This window comes from Gymnoscopelus braueri, assembly GCF_963280865.1.
Source record: "Gymnoscopelus braueri genome assembly, chromosome: 2".
In the NCBI taxonomy this organism is placed as follows: domain Eukaryota; kingdom Metazoa; phylum Chordata; class Actinopteri; order Myctophiformes; family Myctophidae; genus Gymnoscopelus; species Gymnoscopelus braueri.
This window is the reverse complement of record NC_137604.1, coordinates 44,075,577-44,094,500: the sequence shown is the minus strand read 5'-3', so window position 1 is coordinate 44,094,500 and position 18,924 is coordinate 44,075,577. Positions and strand designations below refer to the sequence as shown.

At 40.5% G+C, this 18,924-nt stretch overlaps 1 protein-coding gene across 1 annotated transcript in view; it reads right to left on the bottom strand.

Moving 5' to 3' along the window:
• The window catches only part of LOC308095675 (G2/mitotic-specific cyclin-B2-like), a gene marked incomplete at both ends in the record, with an annotated part of 40,764 nt that extends 22,687 nt beyond the window's left edge, over nt 1-18,077 (bottom strand). The window contains 8 exons of the mRNA XM_080442719.1: nt 13,496-13,606; nt 13,754-13,894; nt 14,388-14,633; nt 14,736-14,894; nt 15,139-15,339; nt 16,252-16,392; nt 16,567-16,683; nt 17,991-18,077. Coding sequence (XP_080298845.1) covers nt 13,496-13,606; nt 13,754-13,894; nt 14,388-14,633; nt 14,736-14,894; nt 15,139-15,339; nt 16,252-16,392; nt 16,567-16,683; nt 17,991-18,077 — 1,203 coding nt within the window. The remainder of the gene's footprint in view (nt 1-13,495; nt 13,607-13,753; nt 13,895-14,387; nt 14,634-14,735; nt 14,895-15,138; nt 15,340-16,251; nt 16,393-16,566; nt 16,684-17,990) is intronic.
• Between the last annotated feature and the right edge of the window lie 847 nt (nt 18,078-18,924).

Genomic DNA, 18,924 nt, shown 5'->3' with positions numbered 1-18,924 from the left:
GACCCCACAGTTCAGCTCAGAGCACATGCACATGACAAACTTGATCTTTGGTTTAAAAATGGGGAACTCAGTAAAGATGAACATGCCTTCATGAAAACAGATCACCCTGTTATACCAGTTATCTATACCCTTCCCAAGGTTCATAAATCCCAAACTGTTCCTTTAGTTGGTAGGCCAATAGTGAGTGGAATTGGCTCTCTCACTAATAACGTCTCCACTTTTGTGGATCATTTACTAAAACCTTGGGTGGTAACTCTGTCATCGTACACTAAAGACTCTATAGATTTTATCAACAAACTGAAAGCTATTGATATACCCTCTGATTGTATTCTAGCTACTTTTGATGTGTCCAGCCTATATACCAGCATTCCCCACAGTGGTGGTATTGAGGCTGTGAACTATTTTCTCAGACAGAGAGATCCCTCTAGCAAACCCAGTACTGCTTGTATTAGTGAGCTTACAGAACTTGTGCTCACTACTAACTATTTTAAATTCAAAAATGATTTCTATCTTCAAATCAACGGTACAGCAATGGGCAGCACCATGGCTCCCAATTATGCTAACCTGTATATGGGTTTGTTTGAGCTCTCTTATGTATTCTGAGGTAAACCCCTACTATTCCCACATACTTAGTTATCAGAGATATATTGATGACATATTCATTGTGTGGAATGGCACGTCTGAAAACTTGGGCCTCTTCCATAATTACTTAAATTCATGCACTGAACACTTGAAGTTCACTCTTGAACATAGTGATTCCCATATTAGTTTTCTAGATGTCCTAATAACCAAGAAAGGAGGTTCCCTACAGACAGATTTATACCGGAAACCCACCGACAGGAACACTTTACTCCATGGTGACAGTTTCCATCCTGGTCACCTCATTAGAAGCCTTCCCATTAGCCAGTTCCACAGGGCTAGAAGGATCTGTAGCACAGATGAAGGTTATCAGACACAAGCAACTGACCTAACAAACCGTTTTCTGTCACGAGGGTACAAACCTGAATGGGTTCACACTGCATCTAAGCGTTTTGAATCTGTCACACAGGAAGAGTGTCTGAACCCAACCAAACGCTCTAAACAAAAAAAAAATCTCCTCTTTGTATTACTAGATATTCTCCTATGGGTGCTGAATTTAGAAAGATCCTCTACAAACATTGGCACATTGTTGACACTGATCCTAAACTAAAAGTGGTCTTTAAAGAGCCTCCGAAGTTGGTTTTCAAACGTTCCCCTAACTTAAGGGACCAACTCATACGCTCTTACACTCCCTCCACCACCCCCTCTACCTTTTTATCAAACATATCTGCTGGTAACTATAAGTGTTCAAATTGTACTCAATGTAGCTATACCTCTAAATGCCAATCTTTTACTCACCCTCACAGTGGGAAGCAGCTGCCCATAAAAGGAGTGATCACATGTTCCACAACTTTTGTTGTTTACCTGATAAAATGTCCCTGTGGACTTGCATATGTGGGCAAAACCAGTAGAGCCCTACGTACCCGCATAAGCGAACACAGAAGTAACATTAGATGTGGGGATGAACGAAACCCAGTAGCGGCCCATTTCAAGAAAATGGGACACAGCATTGCCTCTCTACGCTACTGGGGTATAGAGAAGGTAGATAGACCCCCTCGAGGAGGTGATCAGAATCGATTATTACTGCAACGAGAATCTTTCTATATATATATATATATATATACATACATTAAATACCATGGCCCCTCATGGGCTGAATGAGGAGTTTAACGTTAAACCTTTTCTGTAATAGCTTTTTTGTTTTTGTTTTTTAACTTCTCTTTATTATACGTTCTCTTTATTATACTGTCTTTTTGTCTATGCCTTCTTTATGGTACCATTTTTGTGTACTTATTTGATCTGTGCATCTAGGCCTTGAGTAATGTCTATTTGGAGCTGCTAAACTATTGCTCTATTCCTAATGTGTCTTTTTTTGGGATCCCAAAAACACCTACAGTATATACTGCCTATAATTAGTCCTTTGGCTTTTCATTGCCTCTTAAAACTGTATTGTGTTGCATTATGTCACTACACTATGTCACAAAAAATGAATGCATTTCTATTTTTCTAAAGATGAATTTATATTTTTCTAAAAATGAATTGGAATGAATGAATTTCTATATTTCTATTCTATTTTTCTAAAAATGAATTGGATTTATATTTTTCTAAAGGATGAATTGATTTTCTCTTTTTTCGAAGAATGAATTGAATTTCTAAAAATGAACTGTTCTAAAAATGAACTGATTTTCTGTTCCTCTACTCATACTGTTTGTAGCCTGTCCCCTTAAGAAAGGGGGGGTGTGTCCATTATCCCCGACACAGCTGGGATTTGATTTGTTTGCTCCCTATTTTAACCTGCCTATGTCTGCACTCCTCATACCTGATGAAGACCCGAAGGGGTCGAAACGTTGTATGAAACTTAAATAAATTGTGGTCGCTGGAACATCAACAGTGTGCGGACTTCCTCTTCTTCATAAATGACACTTAATGAAGCTTCATGTTTATGACAGTGTCATGTAAGTCTTATGTACACCACTTTAAATGGCGTGTTACCCCATAAAATGTACAGTGATTGATAAACTGTCAACTAATCAGCATACTGTACAGGTATGACACGATACACACTGCACAGTCAAATCCTCAGTTTTAATTGAGTGTACAAAAGGCTACATTTGTACAGTTAAATTAGTACCAAGGCCTTTTACTTTGTAGTCAGTTTGAAGCAGTGGTTCTCACACATTTTCTTGTCAAGGACCCCCAAAATGGTATTAGGCCACGGAGCCTGATTTGAAAAGGTTTTCTAAACTGAAATAATATTGAAATTAAACTGTTCTTCATTTTCCTGTGGACCACCTGGAACCCCCTCAAGGACCTATGGTTGTCCCAGGACCCCACTTTAAGAATCACTGATTTAAAGAGTACCTCTTCATAAAGCCAACAATGTGATGTCATAATGTTCTTAAAATGATACAAGACAGTAAAGAATCTGATCAACAATTTGTCCCCTAGCATGAATTAGTTTGAGGGGCAGAGCAGACATTATATAATAGTCATACACATATACAGCACACAAACACAATTTACCAAAGGGCTTCATCTACATGTACAGGTTAACCCTTTAAGACCTGAGAAGATTCTAGAAATGTCTTCTAAATCCTAAAAAAATGTTGAAAGAAAAACCCACATTTTTTTTCCTTGATTTTTCAAAAATAGCAGATCTACAAGCTCGTAGCGCGGCACTCGCCGCGCTATGAGCTTGTATATCTGCTATTTTTGAATAGCCAAAGGCATCTAAAGTGACACAGAAGCGTTCCAGGTATCAATGGGTTAAGAGCATTCACTGGTCTTAGGACAAATCATTTTGTATCTATTAGACCTTAATTTGGATGTCATTGGCCAGTCATCAAGTCACATTCCTGTCTGAGAAGGTGGCCAGGGACCTTTCTCAGCACCTGTCACTTAAACATCATAGTTAACTGTCACTTGTGTGATATTTATTTGCATGAACACAGGTTAACAAACCAGGCCACATGTCACGGGGCAACCTGTGCACTATAGACAAGAACAGTAACTTTGCATGCACACAAACTATACAACTGCTTCCAGTTATCATCAAGCCGGCTTGGAAGTGTCTTAGTTCTGTATTGCATGTTTACTTACACTCATCATGGACACCTGTGCATTGATAAAGATTACAAGGACTATTCAATGGTTTAAAGGTTTTCTTTTTTTCAAATGTATTATTTGAAACTGTGAAATGAGCGATTGTTTGTCACCTGTCTCTCCTCTGCAGTACTGGCAAGTTGGCAACCCTGTTTGATTGGGAGGTGCCAAGTGCTTTAGAGGAGGGGTGTTTTGTCCATGTTTAAGAGTACTCTGTTTTAAGTTTGGGGAATTAATTGGTGCTTGCAGGAAATGTATTTGAATTGTTGGTACATTCCTTATGTAATTGGGTAAGTAACTCATGGCCTATAATGTAGCTTTATTTTAGTTAATTGATTACGCATTACAGGTCATTGTCTTGGTAGGATCCACCTGGTATAAAGGGCAGGTTGGGATGAGTCAAGTTGAGTCTGTGTTTGGCTAGCAACATACAACAGTCAGGGGAGAGAGCTGCAGGGCCTTAGTTAGAAGGTATAGCCTGCTATAGCACTGCCTGAGTTGTTTTGTCTTTTTGTCTGCAGTTATCCAGTTTGTCCAAGTCTTCATTTTGATGTCTTTATTATTTTTGATTCGTATTCGGTTAACCTATGAATTTTGCCTAGCTGCACTGTAAATACTGCACAGGACTTTTGTTGTTTGGGAGAAATAAATATACCCAAACCTACATTCTGGACTTTGTCAACTTTTTGGAGCCTCGAGCCATCGGCCAACCTTCACACCACAATTCAGAAATGAACTCTGAGAGTGTAATGGACACATTGCACCTTCTAGCAGATTACATCATATTATTATTAATAATGCTTTGACGATCCATGTTTAGCATACATACTCCAAAAAATATATTGTATCATTCATGCAGCCATGAAGAGTGATGAAGGCAATGGATCTTTCCTTTGATTGTTTGCTATGACAAGCAGGGATCAGCCAGGCTCTTCACGATAAGAGGACTGCAGCTCAGAAAGTTGAGTGACATTCATCAGCTTGCTCTCAAAGAACTTCGTCTTGACGGCCTAGTGGAGAGGGAAAATTAGTATTAATCTATTTAGACATCGCTATCTCACTCCATTATATTATACTACATTATACTAACCCTACCCCTAGTAGAGAGGGAACATTTATATTAGTATTCGCTATTCATCTAAATGGTAAAAATGGTGCATTTATATAGCGCTTTTAACCAAAGTGCTTTACATTGATTGTGCCATTAACCCATTCACACACACATTCATACACCGATGGCGGAGGAAACCATGCAAGGCACCAACCTGCTCATCGGGAGCAATTAGGGGTTCAGCGTCTTGCTCAAGGACACTTCGACACTAACTCAAGGGGAGCGCCCCAGCCCGGGATCGAACTGGGAACCTTGCGGTTTTCCAGTTCACTCTACCCGGCCACTCTACCCCTGAGCCACTGCCGCCCCTATCTAAGCAAACATCCCTATCTTACTCTATACTATTCTACAATTTAGGCATTTAGCAGACGCTCTTTATCCAGACAACTTACGATCAAAGGCGACTCACGTCTCATTCATGTTTGACGTTTGTCCATCCTTTCCTTACCTGTCTTTTGAACTTGACTGTCCGTGCCCTGTATCAAACAAACATTTTCCTTATGCTGGTCCCATAGTGGTGCCGTCCTCGCTCCTCCACCACGAGGCAGTTTTATTGTACTGCTGGTTTCTGCTTTCTGCAGCCCCATACTGGTCAGTGCCAACTGGCCACAACCAGGAGAACTGAACAACAAGCAAACTAGTTATTTTACAATTAGTTTACTCACCGCATCCAAGTAACTGAGGAGCGATCAAAGGAACCATAACTGATTTAAATGAGCCTTTTGCAGTTTCACTGTACAAGCCGTTTGTACTTAGACATGCATGGCTTAATCTTTGAGACAAGCATATGCTACTCAGAGACCTGACGTTTGGGCAGGTAACCCCTTCAAAATTAAAGTTTAGGAAACCCCACTACGGGTTTGTACACTCTCAGTACAACAGGCCAAGGCCCTGGATGGCGTCTACACATGTCACAAGAATGCTACAGATGAGTCCTGATGTACCATGGGTGGACCACATCACCAAATGTGGACCTCTACAGAGGCCACGGACAAGGTCAGGGAGAGAAGGATGACGCTGGCTGGGCACTGTGCCGGGCACCTGAAACTGATGGCCAACAAACTGACACAAGGCACCGCTAGGAGGGGAGAGAGGCGCACCACCCATGTAGACGCACGCTCCTGATGGGGGATTGGAAGTTGTGGAGAGCACCAAGTACGTTTTTCTCAGTCTGCACTGTAGCATTGCATATCATCGCCGTCGGGTAGAAACCTTCCATTTCCATATTTCAACTTTTTATGTTTTTACGTCAGGGGTCTGCAACCTTTATGACATGAAGTGCCATAAAGTAGATAGTCATATCAACATTAAGTTTAATTATGAAACCACATAAATATTACAGACTGATTTTGATTGTCCAAAGGATGTAATGATCATTAGACTCAGAGCAATAACCCCACCTATCTCTCTGACTCCCTCCCCAGTCAGTTAGGAGTTTAAATGAATGTAGAATTATGTGCAGGATGTCATTTGCGTTTTTTGGGAATCATTAATTTTAAAAGAAAAAAACTCTCACATCCCAGTGTGCCAGTGATCACCCTCCCCTGTGCCAATGCAGATGTAATATAAATAAGATAGAATAAAGGTGGCAATAGTCCAGGTACAAAAATACATGGTAAAAGTTGTTTAACAGCAGTGAGCATGCAGAATATTGGGGGGGGGGGGTACTTATCTATACACACACACACTCATACAGTATATTGCTGCTGTCGGGCAGAAAACTTATATCTCCATGTTTCATCTTTTAGTTTTTTCGTAAATGAATGCCCTATACTTCATCATACAAGAGTGTCACACAAAGGTAGTGAAAATAGCAGATCAAACATGTAGATCAGCTATTTTCACTATTTTAAAATGTTGTAATATAATAATAAAAAAGGAACGGTTTTGGACATACAAGGTGTCCACCCGACAGCAACGATATCTAGAAAATGCAATAAAAGGTATACACAACATATATACGTTTATTTTTCATAGAAGTCTAGAAAGAAAAAACACTATGGGTCTCTAGTATCACAGCTAAGTTAGAACCCATTTGTATAGCTCTCTCATCCTTGCTCTCTCTCACTTACACAGTGTGGGAAGCTGTTGCATTGAAAAGAGAGGCACACCCAAAGCCTGAAGAAATTCAGAGAGAAGGCCCAAACCTGGGCAAAGAAGATGAAAGATGGCAGCAACCAGTCAAACGTGGTGGATCTCAGTGTGATACAGGTACGGTAATAAACATTTTGTCTTTCTATTTTTGCCAGCCATTGCTAGTTCCAGTTAGCACAACAATCGGCTTCCCGACCATTTTCAAATATCTACCAGGTTAGATATTCGGCTATGTCCCCGACTGGACATGAGACAGTATCATACAGTATGAAAGGGTCTTAAGGGCCTTTTCACATATAGACCCAGCAGTCTTTACTTTTCTAATCCATTACACTTATAAATAATATTGCACAGCGCAGTGGGGGGTGAAACACCAGTTTTGTTATAGACTACGAATGTTTTTGTCTTGTTTAGGGACTTGGGTTCATTGACTATGATGTTGTTTTTGTTTAGTAGCCGGAGCTTGCTCTGGACCAGAGCTAAATGATAGCCTGCTTCGCCAGAGTTAGTTTGTCTGTTTGTTATTATTTGGCCATGTTCACCCTGACGTTAAATGTCGCTGATGTTGTGAAGACCAGTGTGGGTTCGAAACGTCCACCTCAACTAAATGAATAGCTGGGAGCTCTAATAAGATCTTCAGACTTCCTTTCTCTTCAGTGCTATCAGATGGACCCATAGCAAAGGGCATCCAATCATTACAAGACACGTTCAAACTGATGTTATAAATGAGAAATGGAACAATGTAGCACCTGCACAGCCTATGTCTTGTCTTAATGTTACTGAGACTGTTTGGATGGGCTGCAAAGATTAAAACAGATCTTTTGGTAGCTCACAATGAGCTACCAAACAATGAGCGAAAGCATGTTGAAACAGTAGAGTTTTTAGCTGATTCTTAAAAATAACCACAGAAGCTGCAGCTCTCAGGCCACGAGGAAGGGCATTCCACGGTCTAGGCGCTACAGACTGAAAAGCTCTTTCACCTTTGGTGATTAACCAGGTACGAGGAATGACCAATAGACCCTGGTCTGCTGACCTCAGGGACCTGCTGGGCACATATGGTTCAAGCAAGTCAGTTAAATATTCAGGTGCCTGGCCATGCAGAGCTCTAAAAGTGAGCACCAGGACCTTGAACTGAACTCTATGAACTGAACAGCCTTATGTCTGGTAGAAAAATATAGTAATGAATAGTTGTTTAATGATTTGCCAAAATATGTCTTAACTGTTAAACTTTTTGCCATCTGAACTTTATTAAAAACTGGGACATACTGTACGTGATTGACTCTAAATCTGAGTAGTAGGCCTCACTGTGAACATTTTTGCTATTGATAAATTGGTCTTGAACCTCATTGAAAGTGGTATTAAAACCGACTTGCAGAGATCCTGCACTAAAGGTTACATTTGTGCACTCGGATATCAAATGAACAGGGTAGATGTATCTGGACAGGACTAATGTTTGTTTATTTACGTATGACCGTGTTGTCCGATATTGGAAGTGACGCAAACAGAGCATGTTTATCTGCTTTTTTCAGTGAGCGACACCAGCTTAAGACAGAATATCAGGCTTGATATTAAACTGAAATAGCCGTTCATTAGCCTTTGTAACCCTGCCATGAAAATGTTTCTAAGTTTGCTTATATGCTTTTCATTGTTTAAGATGGTGAAAATGAAGGCCCCTCTTGTTGTGGGGGGAGCCAAAAAAAGGCAATAGTGGCAATTGGTGCGCAGACATGATCTGCCCCTTCCAACTCCCCAAAGAGGCAGAAGTGGTCCTAGAAAGGATCCTGTGCCTCTTGGAAGGCTTCTTGCAAGGTAGGTTAGAGCACAATATCTATATTCATGACATTGATCCTGTATTCTGTCCAGATTCAAATGTCAAATATTTAAATAATGGTTAACAATATTCTGTTTAATTTCCAGGTCGATTTCCAGGTGAATTCGTCCACCCCCCACACAGACTACCTGGACCTCTTTAAAGATGAGGGTTATGTTTCTATGGAAAGACCCAACCGCAGAGAACCCATCCAGCCAGGGAGGATCCTCCCCCCCAAAGTCTGTGCCCATCTCCTTTCAATGAACTGCAATCTGAAGATACTGTATATAGCACAAGAACTGATGTCAGTCATCACATTTGGGCATATCGACACACACAAAGTATTTATTTTGAGTCGACAAGTGCTGCTTTGGAGGCGGTTTGTTCAAAACCAGATCACTGGTATGACTCTGAACCTTACTTTCCTTAACCATGTTTGGCTTAAGTGAGTTTGAGGCCATTGATGTGCTATTAAAGATCAATTACACTTTGGTAGTGTGTGGGTTGTGTATTTTACGTCTTATGTGGAACACAGATGAAAACTAAACAAGCTAAGACATGGTGGAGAAAATAAAAAATTTGAGAGTGCCAGTAAATAATGGAGAGATGTGGTCTATTTAACCCCATAAAACAACATCTTAAACCGAATATTTAAGAACATAACTTCTAATGGCAGCTCAGGCGTTCAGTTTGGCATTTGTATTATTTTATATATTTGACACATTTGGCACCTAAATACAAACACATGCACACATTTAGCAAATTGCCTGAGACGGAGGGAAAGAGACACTAGACAGATACACAGGAAGGAACACACTTTTCTACAATTCAGTCATAAGTCTACAATCATCACAAGTCACAACTAAGAGATGTCCTTCAGGTTCCAGTGGAGTGGAGATTGAAGCTTTTTGCAGAACAACATGGGCAAAGATTCCATGTCCTGGACCTGGAACAGGGCTCAAGAGTCAAGTTGTCCTACACCTACAATCTACATGTTGTAATCACATACATTAGGTAGCAAGGTTATTAAGAGTTGATAGATTTATCAGTGACAATAATGTTTTGTCTGCAAGTGTTGCTTTGGAGGCTCTTTGTTCAAAACCAGATCGCCGATATGACTCTGAACCATGTTTGGCTTAAGTGAGTTTGTCTGATGGTGTGAACTTTTACAAACAATAACTTAACATGTCAAAGAGGAGATCCGAGCACTCAAAAAAGTGGAAAGGATATGGAGTTAAAATGCCAACATGTTTCGACCAGTTACGGTCTTCAACAGGGCGAGAACTGAAGACCATAAATGGTCTCCTCAACTTTTTTGAGTGCTCGTGGATCTCCTCTTATTTTTAAGCCTGCATTCCTCCTGATCCTAGAAGCACCTTCAGCATGCTTTTTTAGACATTTTATCTCCTTTGTGCACACGGTTGGATTCTGTGTTTTTTCTCAACTTAACATGTCACTTAATGAATCTAAATAATATTGAGGCAATTTATGTACTCTGTATCTATTTGCAGTGGAAGTTGTACCAGGGCGCCATTGCAGCAGTAACATTTAGTGACCCCTTTATGATGGAATTTACCAGTGATACATTTTACCACAGAACAGTTAGTTGTGTTTAGTACCCTAACCCCATGTCATCACCAGCTGCTAAATGTTTCCCTCATACTTACAGCATACAGCAAACAGATTCTAGACCCACGCAAGATGAAGAATAGAATCTTTTGAATAGAGGAGTCATCATTGTACAGATCAAAATTTGCAGTGAAAAGCAAGTGTCAAAAATTATGATTTCTGTTCAGGATTTGTTGAAGGAATGTTCAGGAGATATGAAAAAATATAGAGGCATGATCTACTGATGATGATGTCACCTCTGATTATTCAAAAGAAAACACTCTTTCTGATCATTAAGTGAGATTTGAAGACCAGGAATTGGATAAAAATATTAAGCTTTTAACTAACATCAACATGTACAGTAGCACTGATTTCTGCACTGTTTGTTACGATAATAGTGCAGCAATAGTTCTTGTAACACCAAGGAGGTGTATTTTGGACACCAGGTGGCAGTGTACTACCACTACACATGGGGTTGCCCACATAAGAAAATGTTTACATTTAGGAATGGGTTTGGTGTTGCAAAGATAAAGGAACTGTATTGATTCCAAGACACTGAATGCAGTCATTAAGACAGTGAACACCTAAATTCCCCTGAGGAGCAGTCTGGTGTCTTGCCTTCAAACTTTGCACTAAAACCAATGGGGTTTCTTGCAGATTATGGCAGATATTCTATACCACTGATTCTTAAACCTTTTTCCATTTCGAGGACCTCCAGTTTGATACGCATTAGGCCACAGACCCCCATTGATACAATTTGTTATCTCTGGGACCCCAGTCTATACTTTCCATTTATGCATTTGGTAAGGGTTCATTTATTGGACCCCTGATGGGCTCAGAACCCAACGTTGAGAACCAGTGTAGCCTACTACTATACAGCACGGTGGTATAGACAGTATAACACACATATGGTTCCCCACTGTGTCTATTCCACAGCTTTTCACACTTTTTGTGCACAACACCAACAGACAAATCTCAAGGCACACCTGTATTCATAGCGAAAATAGCCGATCTACAAGCTCAGTATGGCACAATACGAGCTTGTTTTTTGTCTGGGAAAAAATATATAGCTTATAAAGAAATGCCTTAATAAGGACGCCAGGTTGAAAGTGGTTAAAATATTCTTAGTGGGTATATAATTTGCCTCTGTATTGGGAAATGAGTGTGCACAAAATACTTATGTATATTAAAAAATTGTATAGTTGTATTTGTATTAATGCGTGTCTGTCAAACAATCCCAAGGCACACCAATAGGAACCACTTGTCTATTCAATTATTTCTTAGACAAATGAAAAAGTACATAGTAAACCGGGTGGAGGTTTCATGGGCGTGAGAATTACACCTAGTGCCATGACTTTCTTTTAATTCAACATAAACATTACCATACTACTGGAAGGAGAATAGAACTCCAATTCAAGAGTCAACAATTCTCATGGTTCAAACTGATCATTTTATTATATTAATGATATTTACATAATTCATAGATATTTACATGGATATATACAAACATTCTCACACACACACACACACACACCTTAATCCCTGGCTCCTAAACATACTGTACATACACAACAGTCAACAGCATTACTGAATCCCTTGCAAGGAAAGCCCGTAGACATGACTGGCATATCCTGCACAACACCACCACAACAGTGTTGCCTCTGGATAGGCTCAAGTCCCGCCACCCGTACAGCAAGGCGGTACAAGAGCTGCTCAGGTCCATCCCTGAGGACCTGTCTACAGAGGCATGGCTGGCGGCAGCCTGGAAGCAGGAGTGGGAGTTGGCCGGGCCCACATGCATCCACCGTTACATCCAGGACCCGGGAGGCGGCATTAAAGGAGAGGAACTGCCACGCCGGCAATGGACCCTGCTGAACCGCCTGCGAACCGGGGTCGGATGCTTCAAAACATCCATGAGGAAGTGGGGCCTGGCGGACGGAGCAGCATGCGAGTGTGGGGAGCCGGAGCAGACCGCTGAGCACATAATCACAGTCTGTCCCCTGTATAAACCACCCTCGGAGGCCGGCCTCTTCGATGTGGGACCTGAGACGAGGGCGTGGCTGTACACTACTGAACTGGAAATCTGATGATGACACACGAAAGAAGAAGAAGAAGCATTACTGAATAGTACGTTAGTGTCAAAGACTGTTAGCTGAATTCTAGAATGAAAAAAAAAGGAAAGAAGAAAGCAATAATAATAACTAATATGCATATACACACACATGTAAATACCTATATACGCACAGACAAAAAAATAATAATAATAAAACTGTTAGAGATTATTGATTTATATACATGCCTTTTGTTATTGTTCATTTATGAACACAGGCAACTCAGAGTGATAGAAGTCCACTGACTAGTCGTTGACTAAGTTAAGCCAAGCAGAACGCTCTCTGTGTCAACAAACTATAATAGGACACTGACACAATAGATAGAATACCTGGAGCTAAATAGACTCATTACAACATAATGCCATAAGACCCACGGCAGCAATGACACAATCATGCAGAAGAAACTGACCACAGCAGGGGAGCAGCCAAGCTCTTCACTATGGAGGACTGCAGCTCGGAGAGTTCAGTGACATTCAGCAGCTTGCAGTCAGAAAACTTTGTCTTGACAGCCTAGTGGAGAGGGAAAACTAGCATTAGTATTAATCTATTTAAACATCCCCATCTCACTCCATTATATTATACTACATTATACTAACCCTAACCCTAGTGGAGAGGGAACATTTATATTAGTACTTCACTATTCATCTATGCAAACATCCCTATTATTCCTTTATTATAGTATACTCCATTATACTATACTACAATTTACAATTAAGGCATTCAGAAGACGCTCTTTATCCAGAGCAACTTACAGTAAGCATTAGCAATTAAGCCAGGTAAACACACTGTACATCACATGCAGAGAGACAGTGTAGTGTCTTAGTAATCTAGGATCATAGGAAAACTAAGAACCTAGCATCAGTCTAAATAATATAGTATCAAAACGTAAATAATCTGTACATTGAAACTATAGGATGCCAGATAAACACATGAACCTAGCATCTGTCTAAATAACATGCTAACCTATATTTATCCTAACGCCAACCCTAGTGGAGAGGGAATCTTAGCATTAGTATTCATCTATTCAAACATCCACATCTTACTCCATCAACTTCCAAATGCCTTTGTTTGCCAACTCACCTGGAACGTTGTTTTCCCCTCATTGACAGCAACGACATTCTTTGCCATGTGCTGCATTATGGGCTTCAGGTGAGCCTCGTCATACCTGGTATAATGCTGCTCTGTAGGAGTCTGCAACACATGAAAAACAATCGCTAGGATCATCATATGTGGTGCAATACTGCTCTGTAGGGGAAAAAAACTAGAATCAAAGACAAAATGTCAAGCTAGTCATCTGTACTAATAAGCCAACATATACATTGATTCTATTGAACTCACCCATGGCAGGCCACCCTGCAGCAGCTGAGCGAGGCACAGTGAAGCAGCAGCAATCTCAGAGGGCCGGTAGTGAACCATGTCGTAGTCAAGGAGTGTCAACTCCATGAGATACATGGCCAGCATGTGTCTCTCCACAGTACACTAGAACAAACAAACAACACTATTAAAAAGCATGCTTGCATAATAAATTGAAAATACCCTTCTACATGTTTTATTTTAACCACCATTTGACCAGTCACCACCTATGTTCATTTAGACTATGTTCACACCGTCAGGCCAAATCTGATAATTGTCCTAACCAGATTGGAAATCAGAGTTGTTTTATCAAGTCTGAACAGCATAAAACCTCATGGAAATCTAATTTTCTAAATGTGTGTTTCAGTCTGAACACTGAAACTGTGAACGATCATGGCGCTTGTGGGAAATAGACGATCCACAAGCTTACATGTCAAATTGTGACATGTAGATCTGCTATTTTCAACACAAATCCAAACTAACCACTTGCAAATAACAGTGTTGACAGTCAGTCCTAAAGATCAGATTTTGCCTGCAGTCTGGACAAAGTCTTGGTGCAGAGGGTCAAGTCTGATCACTACACCTTGTATGTTAGTGAACCATGTGAACAGTGACTCACGCTTGCAGCCTTGGATGCTCTCCTGAGGAAGTGCAGGGGCAGCGGGAACCCCAGCTCATAGTTGAGGTACCTCAGCATTACACGCTCCATCTGTTTAATCTGAGTGGTTGTGAAGGCGTTGTCTGTGATGTCGGCAAAGTCCTGGATCCCTGGGGCACCTATTTGTCTCATCTCCTCGTACTTTGAGGCCACCAGCAAGGCAGTGACACCAACAAGCTGGAGCTTCTTTGGTGAAACTGACCGAACCTGTAATACATCACAACAGCTCATTAAAAAAAGAAAAGGAAAAGAAAATAAAGAAAGACAAGAGCAGATCAAATGGCAAACTAATTTGTAAGTTGCCCTTACTTGCAGAAAACGATCCAAGATGGCAACTGTGAGATAGAGTGTCTCCTGCCGCAGCTGGAAACTTAAATGAACCTGGATCAGCCAGTCGATTAGCTTAGCTCGCATGTCTGCCGTTATGTCGTAGCCCTTCAAGAACCCGGGTCGCACAGCCTGCTTTACCTGTACAAACAAAAGACTTCATTACATTGCTGCAAGACGCCAGGTCACATCTAAGCCTGTCACAATTATTACATAATGTTTACATGGCCTAAAAGCCAAATAGAAATTACATTTTTATGTTCCAATGTTCAATTGAAAAACACAATTAAATCGTTAATCGCAATTATTTGTATGACAATGAATCGTCAAGTAAAAAGTGAGTCACATCATGTAGTAAAGAAAACATGCCTCTGGCATCACATACCTCTAGATCCATTAGATGTGCATATATGTCTTTGACATATTCAGAACATAGGTGGGACAACTGTGAGTCTCCTGCATCAATGTCCTCTACTGTGAGAAGCGGGTCAGGGAAGGCCTCCTTCATGGAAACATCTGCAGCTTGTTCTGGACCAGTGGAGGGAGACACTTGAGGAGGTGCCTGAACTCTGGCAACTCCAGTCCTCTGAGAAGGAGAAAAGAATAAAAAATAAATTCAAAACACATTCTTCTTTGAAGTTAAACTGTAGGTAATGTGTTTCTTGTACATAGTTTAAATCACTGGTTCTGAACATCGGGTCCAGAGACCACCAGGGGTCCAAATGGACCCTTACAGGTCTGTAACTCTGAGTGTATATCGTCACTGTCGGGTAGAAACCTTGTATGTCCATAACTGTTACTTTTGAGGAAATGGAAAAAAGAAACAATTCCAATGGCTCCAATGTAGTTATTATTTAGTCACAAGCTCTTGTTAATACCTGTCATTTGGTTCAATATTTATAAAACCCCACACACACTTAACCCATTTAGACTTGGAAAGCCTATACATTGTTATACCTTTCAATCTGGGAAAGCATCTGTCATTTTAGATGTTTCCATGTACTGTATAGCAACTGACAAAATGATTTTAGTTTTCTTTTCTTTTTTTTAATAAAGAAGATTTTTTTTTCAGAAGGTTAGCATTTAGAGGCCGTTTATAAAAGAAATCTGCCTCAGGGCTAAATAGGTTTGGCCATCTTCAAAAACGCGTTGTGACTAGTCGAGTAACTACTTTTGCATGATACGACAACGTAGAGCATTCATTCATTTATATAAAAACATAAAGTTGAAATATGGAGATATGTTTCCACCCGACAGCGATGATATGCAGTGCTACAGTGCAGACTAGCAAAAACTTACTCGGGATTCCAGGATGGACGCTCTCCACACCTTCCTGTCCCCCGTCAGGAGCTCTGCAGTGTTGTTAGCTCTGCTGTCACGCTGCAGTGTGTCTACATAGGTGGTGCGCCTCTCTCCCCTCCTAGCTGTGCCTTGTGTATGTTTGTTTGCCATCAGTTTCAGGTGCCTGCCAGTGCCCAGCCACCGTTCTCTCCCTGACCTTGTCTGCGACTCTCGGGAGGCCTCTGCAGAGGTCCACATTTCTGATGTGGTCCACGTTCACCCATGGTACATCAGGGATCCTCTGTAGGATTCTTGTGTAGACACCATCCAGGGCCTTGTCCTGTTGTACTGTCTTGAACTGAGAGTTTACAAAGGGAACCTTACATTAGAGGTATACAAATTAAATGTAAACAACGTAATTGTTTAAATGAACAGTCAGTTTAAATTAACAAAAGGATTTCAGTGTAGGGATCTGAAAAAAAGTAAAAACTGTGAAATTGTAAAGGTTGAGAATAAGGGGTTTAAATATTACCTTGGTGTTAGAAGCCTTGTTGGCAAAGTTGGAAAGGTCTCCAAGAGCAGCTCTCTTTGGAGCACTGTTGGTCTTCCCCATGTATGCAGGGTTCTGCACGTTCATCCACTGTTGAAACTAACATTCAAAAACAGAAACAAAAACAGTTACAAAGAGCAACGTTAAAAATGCACTTGAGGTTTAAAAGATTCACCAAAAACCAATACTGGATCAAATACAACATAAATTAAGCCACATATTAACACCCAAAAGACTCAATCTCAATTCATGTCGCTTGCCGAGCAGAACAGACATTAAAAACAACGTGTTTAGTTAAAAAGCAACGTTCAAACTGCACTTTACGTTTAGAAGTAGTGCTGCACAATTAATCAAAAAAAGATCGTGATCTCGATTCAGACACCTATGCAATCTCGATTTTAAATTATGGCGATAAAAAAAAAAAAAGAAAAAAAAACATTAAAAAAAAAAAAGAAATTGTGCTTAATATTTTTATATTTACAAGAGAATCGTGTGAGAATCGTGATCTCAATTCTCATGGAGGAAAATCGTGATTCACATTTGAGCAAGAATCGTGCAGCACTATTTAGAAGGTTCAAAACACACTTCACCAACGTTCACAACATTCAAAATTCACTCAACAACCAACGTTTAAAAGCCGTTAAACCAGCAAACATCACCAAACAGCAACCAAAACAGATATTCAAGCTGACAAGTTAACGCGTCCGTTATAAGCTTGGAAGATCAGTTCGGCGAGCGACACCAACACCATAACGTCAACGTTTAGCCTAACGGGAGAATAACAAGCTTAACTCTAGTTTTTTTTCATAATTATTTTACTCACCATAACGCTGAACTCCACCGAAGATAAGATAAAACCGTTCAATTCTGAATTTAGTTAAAAAGCAACGATCGACGAAGGTTCAAAACACACTTCACCAACGTTCAAAATATTCAAAATGCTCTCAACAACCAACGTTTTAAAGCCGTTGAACCAGCAAACATGAGCAAACAGCAACCAAAACAGCACGAACACAACCAAATAACGTCAAATAAGCCACAAACACCACAACGCAAAAGACTGAAACTCAATGAACATCGCTTGTCGACCAGCAGAGAACAGATCTTCAAGCTGACAAAGCGTCGGTTATAAGCTTGGAAGATCACACAGTTCGGCGAGCGACACCAACGTTAACGTTTAGTAACGGGAGAATAACAAGCTTAACTCTAGATATTTTTCATAATGACTGTAGGCTACTCACCATAATGCTAAACTCCACCGAAGATACGATAAAACCGTAAGCAACTGTCAATAAACAGTGATGTCTGTCGTCTTCAGTTATCTACCGCAGGCAGTAGCGAGTCAGAAGTCCTCTGTTGTTGAAGCATCAAACACTGACTGAAGCGCTCTCTCAGCTGCTACCTACCTCAACGCCCACAGACCGCACGTGACTCCTCTGATTGGCCGGCTGCCCGCCGAATGCACGCCGCTCATTGGTTGAAGGGATGCACATTGCGTCATTTGAAGGTGCGCGCGTTTGCGTGTGGGAAAATAGCCGATCTACAAGCTCACAAAACGCCATGTCAGAGTCATGGTGAGCTTGTAGATCAGCAACTTTCCCGCACACAGCGAAACCGTGGCATTTTAGAGGTTTTAACTTTATTTAACAATGTTATACACACAATACAGTAGGTTTAAACTTCAAAAATAAAATATAAACAAAAATGTATGTTATATTAAATTTACCTATATATTGTGTTTGCGAACAAACGAGTTTTTGTCAACTTTATGATTAAAAAATATATAATTAAACATAAATTATATAATGATAGATGCGGCCTCAACTCTCGCGGGGGAAACGTTTCACATCTCGCGAGGTTTGGTTTGTAAACAAACTCACCACGCTGTTCCCTGACTCACAGACACACCCACAGCAAGCAGCCTACACTAACTTTAGTGTCTTTAGTCAAGTTTGTGGACGCGTGATTTTTGTGGAGACAAAACTTTACATCGTTTTCCTTTCGAGAATAAAGAGTTGTGGAAGTTATGGTTGATTACAGACGCAAGGCAAGCGTACCAAACGTATGTGTGCAGTGGTCATTTTCTGAAGACAGACTACAAGTATCTTCCAAAGAGACGACTGTTGAAAAGTACAGCCGTACCGTCAGTTTTTCCAGACAGAGCGCACGTTACTTCTGGATCAACAGCTTCTCAGGTAAGACATGCTAATATTTAGCCCTGAAACATGACAGTCATGACGAAACTTCAACCTGGTTTTTGCTCCTTCTCCGTTTACGGCCCGTACATCTACATAAACGTTCAGATTTCAAATATAAAGTGCTTACCTCATTGCCATGAAT